Genomic DNA, 19,510 nt, shown 5'->3' with positions numbered 1-19,510 from the left:
GAAGGCATAAAAACCTTGGAGGGACTGCCCCTCCAACGTTCATGTAGTGTAGAAAGGGGACTGCCCCCTATTTTATTTCTGCGACACACCTCTGAGACAGACAATCTCCAGGTGATTAGATACTGGTGGACATCCCGAAGCGGATGTGTACAGTTACTAGGTAACTGTCTGGAGAGCTATTCCTAATAGTTTCTCTGAATTTGTTAGGGTATGTCTACACTACCTTCCTAGTTCGAACTAGGAGGGTAATGTAGGCATACCGCACTTGCAAATGAAGCCCGGGATTTGAATTTCCCGGGCTTCATTTGCATAAGCGGGGCTCCGCCATTTTTAAATCCCCGCTCGTTCGAACCCCGTGCCGCGCAGCTACACGCGGCATGAACTAGGTAGTTCGAACTAGGCTTCCTAGTCCGAACTAACGTTACTCCTCGTGGAATGAGGAGTAACGGTAGTTTGAACTAGGAAGCCTAGTTCGAACTACCTAGTTCATGCCGCGTGTAGCCGCGCGGCACAGGGTTCGAACGAGCGGGGATTTAAAAATGGCGGCGCCCCGCTTATGCAAATGAAGCCCGGGAAATTCAAATCTCGGGCTTCATTTGCAAGTGCGGTATGCCTACATTACCCCGCTAGTTCGAACTAGCGGGGAGGGGTAGACATACCCTTAGATAGCAGGTAAGACATCGAGGTTTTTAAATCTCAGCTTGACAGAGCCCTGACTGGGTTGATTTCGTTGGGATTGTTCCTGCCTTGGGCAGGGGGCTGGACTTGATGACCTTCTTAGGTCTCTTCCAGCTCTATGATTCTATGATTCTGCATGTATATTCACAGCCAGAGGTAGAGCCAAAAGCACAAGTGGACCACGTAAAATGAGAAGAGGAAGTCTTATTAATTTACTTAATTTGTGTGTGTGTGTGTGTGTGTTATATTATTTCTGTTCTGCAAAACAAAGAAATTAAAGAAGTTCCAGAGACTGTGAAGGAAATGACACAAGGACCTTACTCGCTGACTGTTTTGCAACACTTCCCAGGAGCCGCATATTAAAGAATGAGAGAGTATTGTGGCAGCTGTGCCACAGCTTCAGACTCAAGCATTTCAGTCATCTCAGATGCAAGGCCCTAACGTAAAGGGCCTTGTTCAAGGAGGAGGTAAGCTAGTATTTGGCTTCATTTTAGTTTGTGTGTGGGGAGGGGTTTCTTGTTATTTTTGTTTCTCAAGGATCCTTTAACATAACACAAACATTTTTGCATATTCTTCTCCCTCCCTGAGGGATGACCCTAACCAAAATTTGGATGACACATTATTATTTATGGTTAATGATCTGAAGGTAAGTACACATAGCTAAATATGAGTACAGGGAGTGATCAGGTTTCCAGCACCACCTGCCAGAGCCAGGAAAAACATTAGTAATATTTTCCCTCATCAGTCGGGTTGCTTGATTTTGTCTGACACTACTTTGTGTATCCAGGAAAAATGTTGCTGTCTCTTTCTTCTTTTAAAATATAATTTCATTGAAAATGTTTGTATGTTGTCTCTTCTACATGTGTATGTAGTTGGCAAGTTCCATATCACTCCATAGAGTGAATCAGTCCTAGGAATATTGTATTAAAGTATGCATTGATTCTATATTTCAATGGAGTGTATGGGAAGGATTTATGCCATACAAACAGTGTGGTGAGGTGATAATTGGCCATGTTCTGTAACAACCTCCCAACACAAGTAGTGGTTTCAAAATGGAATGTAATAATGAATTACAGGCCAGGGTGATGATACCAAACTTCTCAAGATAGTTAAGACCAAAGCAGACTGTGAAGAGCTTCAAAAAGATCTCATCAAACTAAGTGATTGGGCAACAAAATGTCAAATTAAATGTAATGTTGATAAATATAAAATAATGCACACTGGAAAACATAATCCCAACTATACATACAATATGATGGGGACTAATTTAGCTACAACTACTCAAGAGAAAGATCTTGGAGTCATTGTGGGTAGTTCTCTGAAAACATCCACTCAGTGTGCAGCGTCAGTCAAAAAAGCAAATAGAATGTTGGGAGTTATTAAAAAGGGATAGAGAATAAGACAGAAAATATCTTATTGCTGTCGCGAGAACCACAGGTCTGATGATGCATACCCAAGGGGGGAAGGACAGAACCAGGTGGACGATTTTAGTAAATAAAAGATATTTATTTATTACAGTGATGAATTTATAGTATTTATTCTAAAATTTTTAATAGACCATGTCAATAATGAATTTACAGTATTTAATATATGTATTCTACGATTTCTAGTTAAACGTGTCAGAAATATAAGGATGGGAACGGCAAGGGGAATAGTCTCTATTCTACATATATCCAGCTACACTAATTAAATAACAGTGATAACTACAAACTCTATGTACTCCCAAACAACTACAACACTAAGCTTATACAACAAAGAAAATCAAATCATACATACCAACTTACACAGCACACAGAACATTTCAAAGATATCAGTTTGGTTGCGAAGGCCTTGGTTATGCCCAAGAGTTGGAGGAGGTGGCTGGTCAGTTGATCAGGCCGGCAGCGCTTTGAAGTATGTGGGAAGACACATGCATAGTGGTACATGTGTTGCGAAGACCTCCTCGAGCGAACTGTGCGATGAGTATTTATCCCCAAGTCTGCACATCGCTTTCCCGCGCTTGCGTATTACCATATTCGGCCCAACAGTCACCAAGTGCAGGTCTGTGTCACAAGGGTTGGGCCGAAACTGTGCAGTTTTCATGCGACCAGGTAAGCCCCGCAGTTCTCAGGCCAACGTGACGGGTGGGAGAGTCTGAGGCTATTTTCCCCTTTTCACACCTGTCCTTTTTCTAAAGGCAATGGTATGCAGGAAGGGTGCGGCCGGTTTCTCCCAAGGAGTACTGCAGCCCACTATAGCAAGAGCAGCCTGGACAAACTTTTTACTGGGGGGCAGTTTTTTTTCTAACAATTGCGTCTGTATAAAATCATGGTACGCCCACGTCTTGAATACTGTGTACAAATGTGGTCACTTCATCTTTAAAAAGATATTGGCATTGGAAAAGGTTCAGAAAGTTTCAACAAAAATTATTAGGATTTTGGAATGGGTCCCATATGAAGAGAGATTAAAAAGACTTGGACTTTTCAGCTTAGAAAAGAGGAGTCTAAAGGTATGTCTACACTAGCCACCCTAGTTCGAACTAGGGCGGCTAATGTAGTCATTCGAACTTGCAAATGAAGCCTGGGATTTAAATATCCCGGGCTTTATTTGCATGTTTCCGGGCTCTGCCATTTTTAAATGCCCAGTAGTTCGAACTCCCTTCTCGCGGCTACACGCAGCACTGCCTAGGTAGTTCACACTAAAGCCCCTAATTCAGACTACTGTTATTCCTCCTGCAATGAGGAGTAACAGTAGTCCGAATTAGGGGCTTTAGTTCAAACTACCTAGCTGTGCTGCGTGTAGCCGTGGGCAGGGAGTTCGAACTATGGGGCATTTAAAAATGGCGGCGCCCGGGAACATGCAAATAAAACCCGGGATATTTAAATCCCAGGCTTCATTTGCAAGTTTGAATGACTACATTAGCCACCCTAGTTCGAACTAGGGTGGCTAGTGTAGACATACCCGAAGAGGGGATATGATACAAGTCTATAAAATCATGACTGGTATGAAAAAAGTGAACAAAGAAAAGTGATTTACTTATTCTCACAAAAAAAGACCTAGGGGGTCACCAAATGAAATTAATAATCAACAGGTTTAGCACAAGCAAAAGGAAGTTTTTCCTCACTCAGGCTGCATCTAGACTGCAGGCTTCTTTCCGAAGAAGCTTTTTTTGAAAGAGATCTTCTGAAAAAAATGTATTCCAAAAGAGAACATCCACATTGCAAAAGTGCATCAAAGAAGTGATCTTCTTTTTCAAAAGAGAGCATCCAGACTGAATATACTCTCTCTCTCTCACGTAAACTGTGATTACGATGAGTGGAATGGCAACCAGGGCACCTGTGCTTTTTCCTCTTTCCTTTTCTTCTGAAAGAACTCCCTCTTCCCCATGCACTTCTAAGAGGCTTCTTCCTTGTAGAATGAGGATTACCAATGCCGGAAAAAAACCCTCTGTTCTTTCGATTTTATTGTGGAAGAACACAATTACAATGTGGACATTCCTCAAGTTTTGTGAAAATATATTTCAGAATATAGAGCGGGTTCAATATTTCGCCATCTCTGTAAACCACATTATATGAGGAGTAAGGGATGGCTCAAAATAGGGCTTTATTTTAAGATTTGGGCTATGTCTACACTACAGAGTTTTTCGGGAAAACAGCCATTTTTCTGAAAAAACTTCACTTACGTCCACACTGCAATTGTGTTCTTTCAACAAAAATAATCAAAAGAACAGAGGTTTTTTTCTGACATTTGTAAGAGCTCTTTCAGAAAAAGATGTGTGTGGACAGGGAAGAGGGAGTTCTTCTGAAAGAAGACGAAAGAGGAAAAAGCACAGATGCCCTGGTGGCCACTCCATCCCTAGTAATCACAGCTTAAATGCAAGATAGCATCCTTTCAGTGTGGATGCTATCTTTTGAAAAAGTAGATTGCTTTTTCAATGTGCTTTTGCTGTGTGGACACTCTTTTTTGGAAGAGATCTTCAGAAGAAACTTCTTCCGAAGGAAGCCTGCAGTCTAAACATAGCCTTGGTGCTGTGTAGACAATGCCAAAAGACAAAATAAGCTATTTCGAAATAGCAAAGCTTTCGATGCGGTCTCCCACAGTATTTTTGCCAGAAAGTTAAGGAAATATGGATTGGATGAATGGACTGTAAGACAGATAGCAAGTTGGCTAGATTGTCAGGCTCAACTGGTAGTGATCAATGGCTCAATGTCTGGCTGGAGTTCCGTACCAAGCAGCATGCCCCAAGGGTCATCTCTAGGGCTGGTTTTGTTCGTCATCTTTATTAATGACCTGGATGAGGGGATGGATTGCACCCTCAGCAAGTTTGCAAAGGACAGTAAGCTAGGGGGAGAGGTAGATACAATGGAGGGCAAGGATAGGAACCAGAGCAATCTAGACAAATTGCAGGACTGGGCCAAAAGAAATCTGATGTTCAACAAGGAAAGGGCAGAGTTCTGCACTTGAGATGAAAGAATCCCAACCATTGTTATAGGCTGGGGACTGAACGGCTAAGTAGCAGTTCATCAAAAAAGGGCCTGGGGATTACAGTGGATGTGAAGCTGGATGTGAGTCAACAGAGTGCCCTTGTAGCTAAGAAGGCTAATTGAATATTAGGGTGCTTTAGGAAGAGCATTTCCAGCAAATTTAGAGAAGTGATTATTCCCCTATATTCAGCACTGGTGAGGCCACATTTGGAGTGTTGCATCCAATTCTTCAGTCCCCACTACAGAAAAGATGTGGACATATTGGAGAGGGTCTAGTGGAGGGCAACAAATATAATTAGGGGGCTGGAGCACATGACCTACAAGGAGAGGCTGAGGGATTTGGGGTTATTTAGTCTGCAGAGAAGAGTGGAGAAAGGAGGGGGATTTGATAGCAGCCTTTAGCTTCCTGAAGGGAGGTTCCAAAGAGGATGGAGACAGGCTGTTCTCAGTAATGATGGATGGCAGAACAAGGAGCAATGGTCTCAAGTTGCAGTGGGAGAGGTCCAGGTTGGATATTAGGAAAAACTATTTCACCAGGAGGGTGGTGAAGCACTGGAATGGGTTACCTAGGGAGGTGGTGGACTCTCCATCCCTGGAGGTTTTTAAGTCTCAGCTTGACAAAGTCTGGGCTAGTATGATTTAATTGGGATTGGTCCTGCTTTGGACAGGGGGCTGGACTCTTCTAGCCCTGATTCTATTATCTATTAGGAATTTAAAATAATGTAACTGTTAGACTGAGTATTAGTAATATAACAGATACTGAGTAGCTCCAGATTTTTGTTGGGAAATACCTAGTGATTTTTTTAATAGTGAATTCTGATTTGTACTAAAGAAATCTCTTCTTGTAAATTTGAAAACCTAAAGTAAGGAAAATTGTATAAAGAAAAGGGATTAGGTAGGAGGTTTGATTGCAGAGACAAGCCAACAGTCCTGAGTATAGCTTGGAGAGATATAGAGGGAAGACATAATTGGTTTACCTGGGCTGGCTGTGGAAGGTGTAGAAAGGGAAGATTTTGCCACCACGTTCTTTGTCTTTAGCAGGGGATTTTCAGGGATCTACATATATGCATTCTGATCCTGGCTGCTGCTAAGCAGCTCACAGCGCAAGAGGTGCTTTTGGAGATAACCCTGTGGCTTGTTTTTGCATCGGGCAGGATCTATGTAAAGGTTGTGATAAAAAATTATGCTGAAGCCAAGTGGCCCCCAAGGGATTTTCTAGAGGCTGGAAATCAACAGTGTAGGAAAGACTTGCTCACATCACTTTTTTTTCAACCACATTGCAATCCAGAGATTGGCATTGGCACAGGAGCTACCATGTGGGAAATCTCCTAAACTGGTGTGACCTTACCACACCTTACGTTGTGTGGGTGACACGCAAAGCAGCTGGAATGCTTGGAAGGATTACAGATTTGGGGTGAAACAGTTATCTGGGGGAGAGTGTGTGACGAAGATGCATAGGGTACATCACACCACATCTGCAGCCGCCTTCCTAACTTTCACTTCCATTCTTTGAAGTTCCCTTTAAGGAGCGTTTAGGGCAGAGGGGAAGCCCATCAAGAGACGTGCTGCCAAAAACCATCAGAAAGTTGAAGATGGAGGCAGGGCGGAAAGGTGGAGGCAAAAGACCTCTATGGGCATGGTCCCTATCTCAGCAGACACCCTGAGATCAGTGAGGAGCTGAGTCACTCCCCTCATGCAGCAATACATGGCTTTTCCTTGTGTGAATACCTGGTGTGATTAGAACTGAGAACCTGCTGAACTGAATTGCTTCAGATACTTTGCTCCTTAAATTTCAAAAAGATTTACAAAAATAGCCCGTGTTTAGACAGTTGTTCAGGAATTGTAGAGATTTGTGTATATAAAGTTCCTAATTGGTACATTTGGGGCAATGTATTAGCTTCTTGTGTGTATAACAGTCATATAAGATAAAAGCCCAAGCATACAAATTTTTGGCTCAAGAGTATTTTGTAAGAGAAAGTGCTAAAGAACTGAAAAGGAGGATTTATAATGTTAGAGGTATATCAGCGAAGTTGATGAGAAATAGCAATGCATAGCCATATAAATAATGTTATTATCCATAAGTTGGGGAGCCATTCCAAAAATATAGCACTGTAGAAAGGGGGGTTTTAATTAAAAAAAGGAAGCTAGTCAAAAAGTCCCTCATGTAAAAAGTGAAAATGTGAAAACCCTTAGAGCTCGGTTTTTTATTTAACAAAGAAAAAGAAGATTTGGAAGGGTCCTAAACAAAAACAAACAAAAAACCCCAAAACAACAACAACAAACAAAGCAGGAAGATAAAAAATTGGCAAAATACAAGATTTTATTTCTCCCCAAAAACTTCCTTCAGAAAATCCATTCAAACGATGAGGGGTAAAAAATAGGATAGTATTAAGTGGGCTAACTTGGATTTTAAATAGCAGATAGGAAAAAAAAATTAAAAGAAATAATTGAAATGTGTCACAGGGAGGATGCCTTTAAATGAATTGGTATATCCACTCAACTGTCATGGAGTAAAAGGAGGGATTAAGGAGGAAAAGGACATTGCAAAGAAGCAAAATTATGTCTTTGTGTCATTCTTCATCAAAAAGGCTCATGAAGAGACATTTACTCTTTACAAGTAAAAAGATGAAGTACTGGAAGTGGCTGGGGACTTCAAAGAAAAGGTGCTAAACAAATTGAAAAATTAAGGAGCAGACAAGTCATCAAAGTGAGAGGGCATACAAGCAAGAATAAGAATGCATGGCAGGAAGGCTAAGGAGTATGCAATCTCTCATTAATTATTATAATACTAAATGATACCACTTTTTCAGTAATAGTACTCAGAGAGAAACAAGGAAATATAAATTGGAAAGTCTCACTTCAGTCTCAGGTAAAATTAGTTACAATTGAAATGTAAAAAGGACTTCAGATATACCTATCTCCAGATGATATGTTCAAAGGACAAGCTTCTGAAATGGAAAATAATGCCTCTTTGATTTACTATGTTTTCAACATGTCATCAGAACTAATGGAGATGAAGCAGAATGCGTAAAACATCTGAGCCTCTTTCGAAAGATCGCGTCTAGACTGCAGGCGGATCTTTCGAAAGAGCAATCCACTTTTTCGAAAGAGAGCACCCAGCGAGTCTGGATGCTCTCTTTCGAGGAAGCCCTATTTACATTGAAGAACGCCTTCTTTCGAAAGAGGAACTTTCGAAAGAAGGCGTTCTTCCTCGTGAAACGAGGTTTACCGCCATCGAAAGAAAAGCCGCGTTCTTTCGAAATTATTTCGAAAGAACGCGGCTTGAGTCTGGACGCAGGGGAAGTTTTTTCGGGAAAAGGCTACTTTTCCCGAAAAAACCCCTGAGTCTGGACACAGCCCTGGACTTTCAAAAAGGCTCTGACAAGGTCCCTTGCAAAAGACTCTTCAAGACACTGAAGTGTTCAAGGTGAGGATTGAGTATTCCTGGATCTAAAACCAAGAGATAAGAAAAAAAGCAGGAAAATATTGTCTGGAAAGTTACAGTTACACACTAGGGCTAGTCTTCTTTAAAAAGTTTTAAAGTATTCTGGAAAAGATGATGAACAGTGAAGTGACCATAGTTGAAAGTGGCAATAAATGCTGTAGGTTAGTTAGGACAATAGAGAAGAGTTATAAATCAACTGTCAAGGATAGGATTGTCAGGGACATTGAGGGGAGCATAGGAGTAGAAGAATTTAATTGAAGCAATGCAAGATAATGCACATTGGAAGGACTAATAATAATGATCATCTCAGTTCCTCATTTGTGAGTTAAAATGAAGGATATCCATGTAAATGGAAAGCAAATGAACTGAAAATATTTATAATGCATTTAATAGAATCACAGAATACTAGGACTGGAAGAGACCTCAAGAGGTCATCGAGTCCAGTCCCCTGCCCCCCTGGCTGGACCGAATACTGACTAGACCATCCCTGATAGACATTTATCTAACCTACTCTTAAATATCTCCAGAGATGGAAATTCCACAACCTCCCTGGGCAATTTATTCCACTGTTTGACTACCCTGACAGTTAGGAACTTTTTCCTAATGTCCAACCTAACCTTCCTTGCTGAAGTTTAAGCCCATTGCTTCTTGTTCTATCCTCAGAGGCCAAGATGAACAAATTTTCTCCCTCCTCCTCATGACACCCTTTTAGATACCTGAAAACTGCTATCACGTCCCCCATCAATCTTCTCTTTTCTAAACTAAACAAATCCAATTCTTTCAGCCTTCCTTCACAGGTCATGTTCTCTAGACCTTTAATCATTCTTGTTGCTTTTCTCTGGACCCTCTCCAATTTCTTCACCTCTTCCTTGAAATGCGGCGCCCAGAGCTGGACACAATACTCCAATTGAGGCCTAACCAGAACAGAGTAGAGTGGAAGAACGACTTCTCGTGTCTTGCTCACAACATACCTGTTAATGCATCCCAGAATCGTGTTTGCTTTTTTTTGCAACAGCATCACACTGTTGACTCATATTTAGCTTGTGGTCCACTATAACCCCTAGATCCTTTTCTGCCGTACTCCTTCCTAGACAGTCACTTCCCATTCTGTATGTGTGAAACTGATTGTTCCTTCCTAAGTGGAGCACTTTGCATTTCTCTTTATTAAACTTCATCCTGTTTACCTCAGATCATTTCTCCAATTTGTCCAGATCATTTTGAATTATGAGACTATCCTCCCAGGTAGTCTCAACCCCTCCCAGCTTGATGTCATCTGCAAACTTAATAAGTGTACTTTCTATGCCAATCTATAAATTGTTGATGAAGATATTGAACAAAGCCAGGCCCAAAACAGACCCATGCTGAACTCCACTTGTTATACCTTTCCAGCATGATTGAGAACCATTAATAACTACTCTCTGAGTACGGTTATTCAGACAGTTATGCACCCACCTTATAGTAGCCCCATCTAAGTTGTATTTCCCTAGTTTATTGATAAGAATATCATGTGAGACCGTATCAAACACCTTACTAAAGTCTAGGTATACCACATCCACCGCTTCTCCCTTATCCACAAGACTCGTTATCCTATTAAAGAAAGCTATCAGATTGGTTTGACATGATTTGTTCTTTACAAATCCATGCTGGCTGTTCCCTATCACCGTACTACATTCCGAGTGTTTGCAGATGATTTCCTTGATTACTTGCTCCATTATCTTCCCTGGCACAGAAGTTAAACTAACTGGTCTGTAGTTTCCTGGGTTGTTCTTGTTTCTCTTTTTTATAGATGGGCACTATATTTGCCCTTTTCCAGTCTTCTGGAATCCCCCCTGTCTCCCATGAGTTTCCAAAGATGATAGCTAGAGGCTCAGATACCTCCTCTATCAACTCCTTGAGTATTCTAGGATGCATTTCATCAGGGCTGATGACTTGCAGGCATCTAACTTTTCTAGGTGATTTTTAACTTGTACTTTTTTAATTTTACCTTCTAAACCTACCCCTTTCCCACTAGCATTCACTATGTTAGGCATTCCTTCAGATTTCTCAGTGAAGACCGAAACAAAGAAGTCATTAAGCATCTCTGCCATTTCCAAGTTTCCTGTTACTGTTTCTTCCTCCACACTGAGCAGTGGGCCACCCTGTCCTTTGTCTTCCTCTTGCTTCTAATTTATTTATAAAAAGTCTTCTTGTTTCCCTTTATTCCTGTAGCTAGTTTGAGCACATTTTGTGCCTTTGCCTTTCTAATCTTGCCCCTGCATTCCTGTGCTGTTTGCCTATTTTCATCCTTTGTAACTTGTCCTACTTTCCATTTTTATATGACTCCTTTTTTATTTTTAGATCATGCAAGATCTCGTGGTTAAGCCAAGGCAGTCTTTTGCCATATTTTCTATCTTTCCTACGCAGCGGAATAGCTTGCTTTTGGGCCCTTAACAATGTCCCTTTGAAAAACTGCCAACTCTCCTCAGTTGTTTTTCCCCTCAGTCTTGATTCCCAGGGGATCTTACCTATCAGCTCTCTGAGCTTACCAAAATCCGCCTTCCTGAAATCCATTGTCTCTATTTTGCTGTTCTCCCTTTTACCCTTCCTTAGAATTGTGAACTCTATGATTTCATGATCACTTTCACCCAAGCTGCTTTCCACTTTCAAATTCTCAACCAGTTCCTCCCTATTTGTTAAAATCAAATCTAGAACAGCTTCCCCCCAGTAGCTTTTTCAACCTTCTGAAATAAAAAGTTGTCTCCAATGCAGTCCAAGAACTTATTGGATAGTCTGTGCCCCACTGTGTTATTTTCCCAGCCTATATCTGGATAGTTGAAGTCCCCCATCACCACCAAATCTTGGGCTTTGGATGATTTTGTTAGTTGTTTAAAAAAAGCCTTATCCACCTCTTCCACCTGGGTAGGTGGCCTGCAGTAGGCATTCTATTCCCACTTTAGATGACTAAGTCCTAAATCCAGGCATCACATCCTCAAAACAACTACTCAACTCCCACCTAAACCTAGAGGTGCGAACTGTTGTCCAGTGCCAACATTTCTGTCATTAAAGTCCCAAAGGTGTCCACATTTCTGTCTTGGGATGTGTACATTGGTGCCTCCGTACCAATGGCCACCATTTACCTCATGCCTGTATAAACCTCAAACTGGGTGAAACTAGGCAGTGCTCACCTAGCTTACCTGCAGGGCCCAGTCCCAGAGACATGCCTTCAGCTGTATGGAAAACCTGGGAGAGGAAGTGGCCTTCTTTATGACCCACTGGTTAGAAAACTTTTCTGACTTGTGCCAGACCCTAGTTCAGTTCTTCCCCAATGGTGTGTCTACACAGCACCCTAAACTTGAAATAAGTTATGCAATTTGTGCTATGCAAATTGTGTATCTCATTTTTTGAAATTAGGCACATCTGTACAGCACCAAATTTCAAAATAATGCACTATTTCGAGCCACCCCTATCCCCCATGCAAGAAGGTTTCCCGGGATGGCGAAATAACTGCCGGTATCCCAAAATAGCTGTGCAGTGTAGACTTTCCCCAAGAGAAGAACTGCTTTCAACTTGGGCTTTCCCCTTCAGTTGCATGCCACAACCATTAAACTGTGGGATAGTCTTTACTGGGCCTTTCTCAATCTTCCCTGTTGCAGCTGTTCCAGTTTGCATCACATAATTAAAAAATGAAATTGACTTTGTGATGGACCGGGCCGGGTCTGGGCACAGCTGCGGGCGTCCGCTCAGGGAGAATTGCTCAAACTCGGGGCTCCTTACTGTCCCTGACTGGAGGCCCTTCCCAAATAGGCCACAAACCAGTCGCACCGAGCACTTCAGCTGCCAGTCTGGCCAGCCAGAAGCCTCATGAGCAAATCCCATCTGATACACCAGCTCTTCCTGTGCCCCAATCAGCCACAGGCCTAGCACACAGGTGAGGGGTTAAAGAACCCAATCTCACTTACTCCGAACGGGTTCTTTCGGTCCCAAGAAACCAGACACAGGTCCCGATCAATTTACACTCTGGATCTTACCCACAAGAGCACACTGAGCCAATCATTTAGAATCTAAAATCTAAAAGTTTATTACTAAAAGAAAGAAAAGCATGAGAGTAAGGTTGTTAAAGGATAATACATTACATGCATTGAATCACCAAGTCTCAATACAGGACCGTAGCAGAGATGTTATAACTTCTGGCTTTAAAGTCTTTGGTGTACATCCTATGTTAGGATGGGTCCACAGTTCTTTCCGGCTCATGGTTCCCTGCAATGCTGCATCTGGGATCAGGAGCCAAACTGAAGATCAAGATGGAGGGTGCCACATAGCACTTATATACCTCCTCTGGCTTCTTCCTAGCCCGAGCAGGTTACTGCAGGTCACATGGTCCATTGACCTATCCTTGTGTCCCAAGTCAGCAACCATTATTCTGGCTGGTCTGCAGTCACATTCCTGAGGTGTGTATTGGCACCTAGAGCCGTATTGTCCCCTTGTTAATTAGCATAGCCATTGGCTCAGCATTCCTTGCCCACTGCTCAGCCTCAGACAGAGAATTTTCCAGCATGTATAAAGAGTACATGTTTATAACTCCATTGATAGACATTATACAAGTACATTAATAGCATATACAGAGTCAGTGGAACAGAAACTTTCAGATGACACTTCACATGGCCCCCTTTGTACAGACTTTTGGGGCAAACACCTCCTACCCCCCACCCCCATGGGTGCAACAGTGACCCTTAGAATCCAATAACATGACACACTTAGGCTGTGTCCAGACTCAGGGTTTTTTTCAAAAAAAGTAGCCTTTTTTTGAAAAAACTTCCCCTGCGTCCAGACTCAAGCCGCGTTCTTTCAAAATTAATTTGAAAGAACGCGGCTTTTCTTTCGATGGCGGTAAACCTCATTTCACGAGGAAGAACGCCTTCTTTCGAAAGTTCCTCTTTCGAAAGAAGGCGTTCTTCAATGTAAATAGGGCTTCTTCAAAAGAGAGCATCCAGACTCACTGGATGCTTTCTTTCGAAAAAGCAAGCCGCTTTTTCGAAATTTCTCCGTGCAGTCTAGACGCTCTCTTTCAAAAGAGGCTCTTTCGAAAGATGCTTTCGAAAGAGCCTCTTTCGAAAGAAGCCTGCAGTCTAGACATAGCCTTAGTGAGAGAGTTTGTGACAGGCTATACCAGGCATGTCCAAAGTCCGGCCTGCAGGCCAATTGCGGCCCTTGTTCCGGTTTAATACGGCCCCACGGGTAATTTGGCAATATCTATCTTTTATGGCCCCCAACAAATCCATATGTATTGAGATGAATACGTTGTAAAATCTCAGTTAATGTCAGTTGGTCTAAATCAGTTATAAATATATTTGGACACAACATGTATACTTGGTGTTATGTTCCTGTTCATATTTTTTGAACTTAAAAGTTGACAGACAACCTTTATTACCAATAATATGTAATGTACTTTACAATGTTCCTGACATATATTTCAGCTTCCTGGATTTTTTTTTCATCTGGCCTTCAGATATGAAAGGCAGAGTGATTTAACACCTGTTTAGATTTGTCATCCATGTGACGAAATGAAAAGTATGCCGTTTGCAATAAACTTTGCATAAAATAGTTAATTTGCATTTAATTTTAATGGTTCAAAGAATGTCAGGCAAAATGGTCGGCCCTCACGCATGTTCACTTCATCAAATCTGGCCCTCTTTGAAAAAAGTTTGGACACCCCTGGGCTATACAGTCCAGGGATTAGGGATCCAGTGATTCCCATGAGAGATGGGAAACCCCATGTCAAACCCCTTCTCCACAGCTGGCAGAGGGAAGAACTGAACTGAGGCTTCCCACCTGAGTGTCTGAACCCCAAGACTATAGGTTATAGAGCTACCACGGCCTCTTTTTTGTGCAGAAATAGCAGGGAACTCCTGCCACTCCCACAAGAAAGGTTTGGTTCCTGAGTCCAGGAGAAGGTTACATGGCTGCACAGCCCAGGCAAAGGTAGGTGCTTTCCTCAAGCCTCAATTTAGGCATCTAATTCCTGGAAAGGGGTGAGGATCAGGACTCATCCCTTTCTTCCACATCTGCTATTGGCTTGCTTTGACAGCTCAGTTCCTGTCATACAGGCTTTCATAGGCCCCTTTCTTACACAGCTAGCTCTCTCATGCGCTGTACAGAGAGCCTAGTTGTCTAGTCCAGGGTTTGTGGATTCTACCGAGTGGCAGGGCACCACAATGGCTGTGACCCTTTGGGCCTACGAAGCCAGCCCAAAGTCACAGTGAGTCTGTGACAAAGCAGAAGCTTGCACTCCAGTCTCCCAAGAACCAGCATAGTGCCTTAAATAGTGGACCTTGTTGCAGGGCATATGTGTGATTTACCATATGTAGCTGAATCTGGGGACTAAGAAGAAAGTCTCTGATTCTGTCCTTCAGAGAAATTGAGCTTAACAGAAACCTAAGTCTGCTTTGGCATCAGTTTCTTCTCTTGTAGGTTTTATTCCTATTTCCAAGAAAAATAAAGGATGGTGGCCACTTTCCGATTTGTTTCTATGATTTGGTGCGTCCTGTTCTTTCCGATATGGTGTGCTGACTTTGTATATACAGAGTGTAAGTATAATACTTTATAATTGAGATAATCTAGGACTGGGTTTAATTCATCTCACTGTAGGGGTATTTGCCCATGCAGTTACACTGCCTATTGTTGTGATAGGCTTGCTAAGTACTAGCCTCTGCACCTGAAAAATGGAAAAATTATATTGCATCCTTTCTGATATTAACTCATAAAACTTTTAGTGATGCCATCATCCTCACCCATTGCCAACTTGACATTCAGTCACACAAACCAAGTGCTGACTTGGGACAGCAGCCTCACTGGTATTGACTACAGCTGTTATATAAAAACAAGTCAGGATTACAGAGAGGAAGAGGTAAGTTTTCTATTTTCTTATTAACAGAAATAACTAACTGTACTTTTCCTTTTATATTCTTGCTCTAGTAACAAAAATATATATTTATCACTTCAAATCATAAAATCATACAACTGGAAAGATTCGTGAGAGGGCCAACTCTCCTGAACTCATGGCAGAACTAAGCACCACCTGAAGCATCACTGATAGGTGTTTGTCTAACCTGCTCTTAAAAATCTCCAAGGAAGGAGATTCCACAGTCTCCCTCAGCAGTTTTCTCAAGTTCTTCACCGCTTTAAAAGGAAGGTTTACCTAATGTCTCACCTAAATGTACCTTGCTGCAATTTAAGCCCATTGTTTCTTATCCTGCAGTCAAAGGTGAAGAAGAATATTTTTTCTGTCCTCCTTGTAGCAGCCTTTTAGGTATCTGAAACTGTAATCATACCCCTTCTCAGTCTTCTCTTTTCCAGACTAAACAACCCACTTCTTTCATTCTTTCCTCATAGGTCAAGTTTTCTAGACCTTTAATCATTTTTCTTACTCTTCTCTGAACTTTTTCCTATCTGTCCACATCTTTCCTGAAATGTGGCACCCAGAGCTGGACACAATACTCCAGCTGAGGGCTAATTAGTGCAGAGTAGAGTGAAAGAATTACTTCTCATTTCTCACTTACAACTCTCATGCTAATAAATCTCAGACTGATTGGAGGGAAGGTTGCAACATGTCATTTTGTTGACTCATTGAGCTTGTAGTCCACTATGATCCTAGATTCCTTTCTTCAGTACCCCTTTCCAGACAGTCATTTCCCATTTCATGAGTGCTACTTAATGTTCCTTTCTACATCAAATTTGAATTTCCTCCTATTTACCTCAGACTATTTCCCCAGTTTGTCTATTCCCTGTGCAGCAATAAGTCACTCAGAGAAGGACAAACTCTGGAAACATACATTGGCAACATTTTCTCCTTTCTGGTTCCTGTTGGGATTTGCCCTCACATAGAAGCAACTGGTAATTTGGACACATCCACAGACACACACAGATTCTCTCTTGTCGTGAGAACCACAGGTCCGATGATGCATACCCAAGGGGGGAAGGACAGAACCAGGTGGACTGTTTTAGTGAATAAAATATATTTATTTATCACAGTGATGAATTTACAGTATTTATTCTAAGTTTTTTAATTGACCATGTCAGTAATGAATTTACAATATTTATTATATTTATTCTACGATTTCTAGTTGAACATATCAGAAATATAAGGATGGGAACAGCAAGGGGAATAGTCTCTGCTCTAAAGATATCAAGCTACACTAATTAATAATAGTGATAACTACAAACTCTATGTACTACCAAACAACTATAACACTAAGCTATACAACAAGGAAAATCAAATCGTACATACCAACGTACACAACACAGGGAACATTTCAAAGATATCGGTTCAGTTGCGAAGGCCTTGGTTACGCCCAAGAGTCGGGGGAGGTGGCTGGTTCGCTGATCAGGCTGGAAGCACTTTGAAGTATACGGGAAGGTGCATGCATGGTGGTGCGTGTGTTGCGAAGACCTCCTCGAGCGAACTGTGCGATGGGTATTTATCCCCAAGTCTGCACATCGCTTTCCCGTGCTTCCATATTACCATATTTGGCCCAATGGTCACCAAGTGGGGGTCTGTGTCACAGGGGCTGGGCCGAAACTGTGCAGGTTTCATGTGACCAGGTAAGCACCGCAGTTCTCATGCCAAGGTGATGGGTGGGAGAGTCTGAGGCTAATTTCCCCTTTTCACATCTTCCCTTTTCTAAAGGCAATGGTATACAGGAAGGGTGCAGCTGGTTTCTCCCAAGGATTACTGCAGCCCACTATAGCAAGAGTGGCCTGGCCAAACTTTTTACTGGGGGGCAGTTTTTTTTTCTAATATCTCTGAGTATCCATTGCACAGAAGGGGTGTCCAAGCAGAAGGCCCTTGCTTTTACAATGCCCTTTCCTGAAGAGCCTCTGATGGCTGCAATCTACACAAATTGCCACATTTTGTTTAGTCAGGAATGGATAGAAGCTAATGAAGCTTCTCTGATCTTTCCTGCATTGCTTCAGAGCTGGGATCTTTCAGGTGCCCACAGAGAAGCTTTGGGACTTAAGGTAAAGTGGCTATATAAGAACATATCAGATTTAAATAGTAATTTTAGAGGTACCCCATCACAGTTTTAACAACTCTATCACTGTGAATGTGCTTTCAGTCAGAGCTTTCTGAAAAGGAGGAAGGTCCATGGACTAAGGAATTAACTTCATCTCTACTCTGCCACAGATTCGCTGTGTGACTTTGGGCAAGTAACTAAGTCATTCTATGCCTCAGTTTCTCATCTACAAAATGGGAACATTCACTAGCTTGTGAGGAAATGAGGTGTGATGGTAATGAGGGCCATATAAGATAGCTAGTTCCAGTAAGATTGATTCTGCCCAGCAGGAGGTCAGATCTCATAAAGGGGAGTAGGCCACAGGGAATATAGCTTTCACTGTGAATGCAGCATAAACACAAGAGACATATATTTACAATAATAAAAAAGAAGAAACGAACCCTTACCTTTAAAACTCTGTGAGTCAGGCCTGCTTCCCTTTTCCATTCATATGAGAGCTGCCTTCCCCATCTACCAAGATACACTTTCAACATTTCAGCTTCCTCATTCTCTGGTTTCATTTTTCAAGGCTATGGATCTCATAGAGGATCATCACACTGTTTTCTTGGGGTTAGAGATTTTTTCATTTGAAAATGATAGCCCTGAGTGCCATCTGTGTTTCCAGTTTCTGCAATATAACTCAGTGGGGTGTCAAATTGCAGTGTTGAAGTGATGAATCAAAGACAACACCGCTAATCTTTCTGGCAGTAAAGATAAGCTCCAGAATATAAATTGTTTCAATAATTATATATATTAATTTTAAAGTATATTCTTGCACAAATCTGTAGACAGCAAACATTTTACAATAGAGATACAAATCATATGCCTAGCACCTTTAATAAGTCCCTATGTAATTCTTGGGAAAACAAAAAACTTTTGGAACACTTCTGATAATGCATATCATAGTTTAGCAAATTCTTGGGGCCATCTGCACATCCGTTACATATTGAGGCTCAGAACGTTTCCCAGGAATCATCCAAGGACAGACTCCTCAGGATACAGCTCTACCGTTACCTTTCAAGAAGAGAGGAGAGCCTGTTGCTACCATACTGGATCCCTGCAAAAGCTTCTATAGTCTTTTTTGAAGGAACTCCATAGAGTCTGGATGGAGAGCAGTGGAGGAAGGACACTGGTAGCGTTCAATGGTACCTCTCTTAGTATATGCCCTAGATTTTCCTGCAGAAATATGAAAGGCAATTAATGCAGCTGGAACTGAGCAAACAAAGATGCCACCTCTGAAAAGACTTATATCTCTGCTTAACTTTACACATTGTGAGAAGTCCTACGTGTTTCAATTGACTTATGCTTGGATGTCTCCCATAATTTGAATCACTTAAAATTGGGAAGGAAAAACAAAGGCTTAATACAAATGCATGTTATTTTTCAGGTGTCAGAGAAAACTTGCATATTTAGCACAAGTGAGGCTATCGCTATACATAAGGGGGCAATATTGGGAGTTAAAGGAACATACAATGGCACTGAATATTCAGAAGAAATCAGATTCATTCCCCCAGGTAATGCACTAGTGTTTGTGAAAGCTTTGGTCTATCCACAAAATTTTGGAGAAAAAACCCTGTCAGAATATTGGCTTCTAGAAGTCATTGTTTATTTCATTTCCTGTATTAAAATGCTTTTGCAAATCCACTGCAATGATGCCATTTGTAACCAATGGTTGCCCTAACTGTGGCACTGTGGCAGAGTAAGTTTCCACTTTTAGGCTATGTCTAAACTGCAAGCCTCTTTCGAAAGAGGCTCTTTCGAAAGATACTTTCGAAAGAGCCTCTTTCGAAAGAGAGCGTCTAGACTGCATGCGGAACTTTCAAAAGAGCAAGCCGCTTTTTCAAAAGAAAGCACCCAGTGAGTCTGGATGCTCTCTTTCGAAGAAGCCCTATTTA

At 41.7% G+C, this 19,510-nt stretch overlaps 1 protein-coding gene across 5 annotated transcripts in view; it reads left to right on the top strand.

Moving 5' to 3' along the window:
- Positions 1 to 987: 987 nt before the first annotated feature.
- LOC102457838 (granulocyte-macrophage colony-stimulating factor receptor subunit alpha-like) overlaps positions 988 to 19,510 on the top strand; it is a 36,656-nt gene continuing 18,133 nt past the window's right edge. The window contains exons 1-5 of one of the 5 annotated variants that reach the window (XM_025177831.3): positions 988 to 1,145; positions 14,456 to 14,544; positions 15,034 to 15,149; positions 15,336 to 15,469; positions 19,003 to 19,129. In XM_025177831.3, coding sequence (XP_025033616.3) covers positions 15,065 to 15,149; positions 15,336 to 15,469; positions 19,003 to 19,129 — 346 coding nt within the window. In that variant the 5' untranslated portion in view covers positions 988 to 1,145; positions 14,456 to 14,544; positions 15,034 to 15,064. Of the gene's footprint in view, positions 1,146 to 14,359; positions 14,545 to 15,018; positions 15,150 to 15,335; positions 15,470 to 19,002; positions 19,130 to 19,510 lie in introns of all 5 variants that reach the window. The other 4 variants (XM_025177832.3, XM_075915828.2, XM_025177833.3 and 1 more) reach the window with 4 other exon arrangements.

Source organism: Pelodiscus sinensis, chromosome 1 (genome assembly GCF_052426305.1).
Source record: "Pelodiscus sinensis isolate ZL-2025 chromosome 1, ASM5242630v1, whole genome shotgun sequence".
NCBI lineage: Eukaryota > Metazoa > Chordata > Testudines > Trionychidae > Pelodiscus > Pelodiscus sinensis.
The sequence above is the reverse complement of the archived record's forward strand: the minus strand, read 5'-3'. Positions and strand labels throughout refer to the sequence as shown.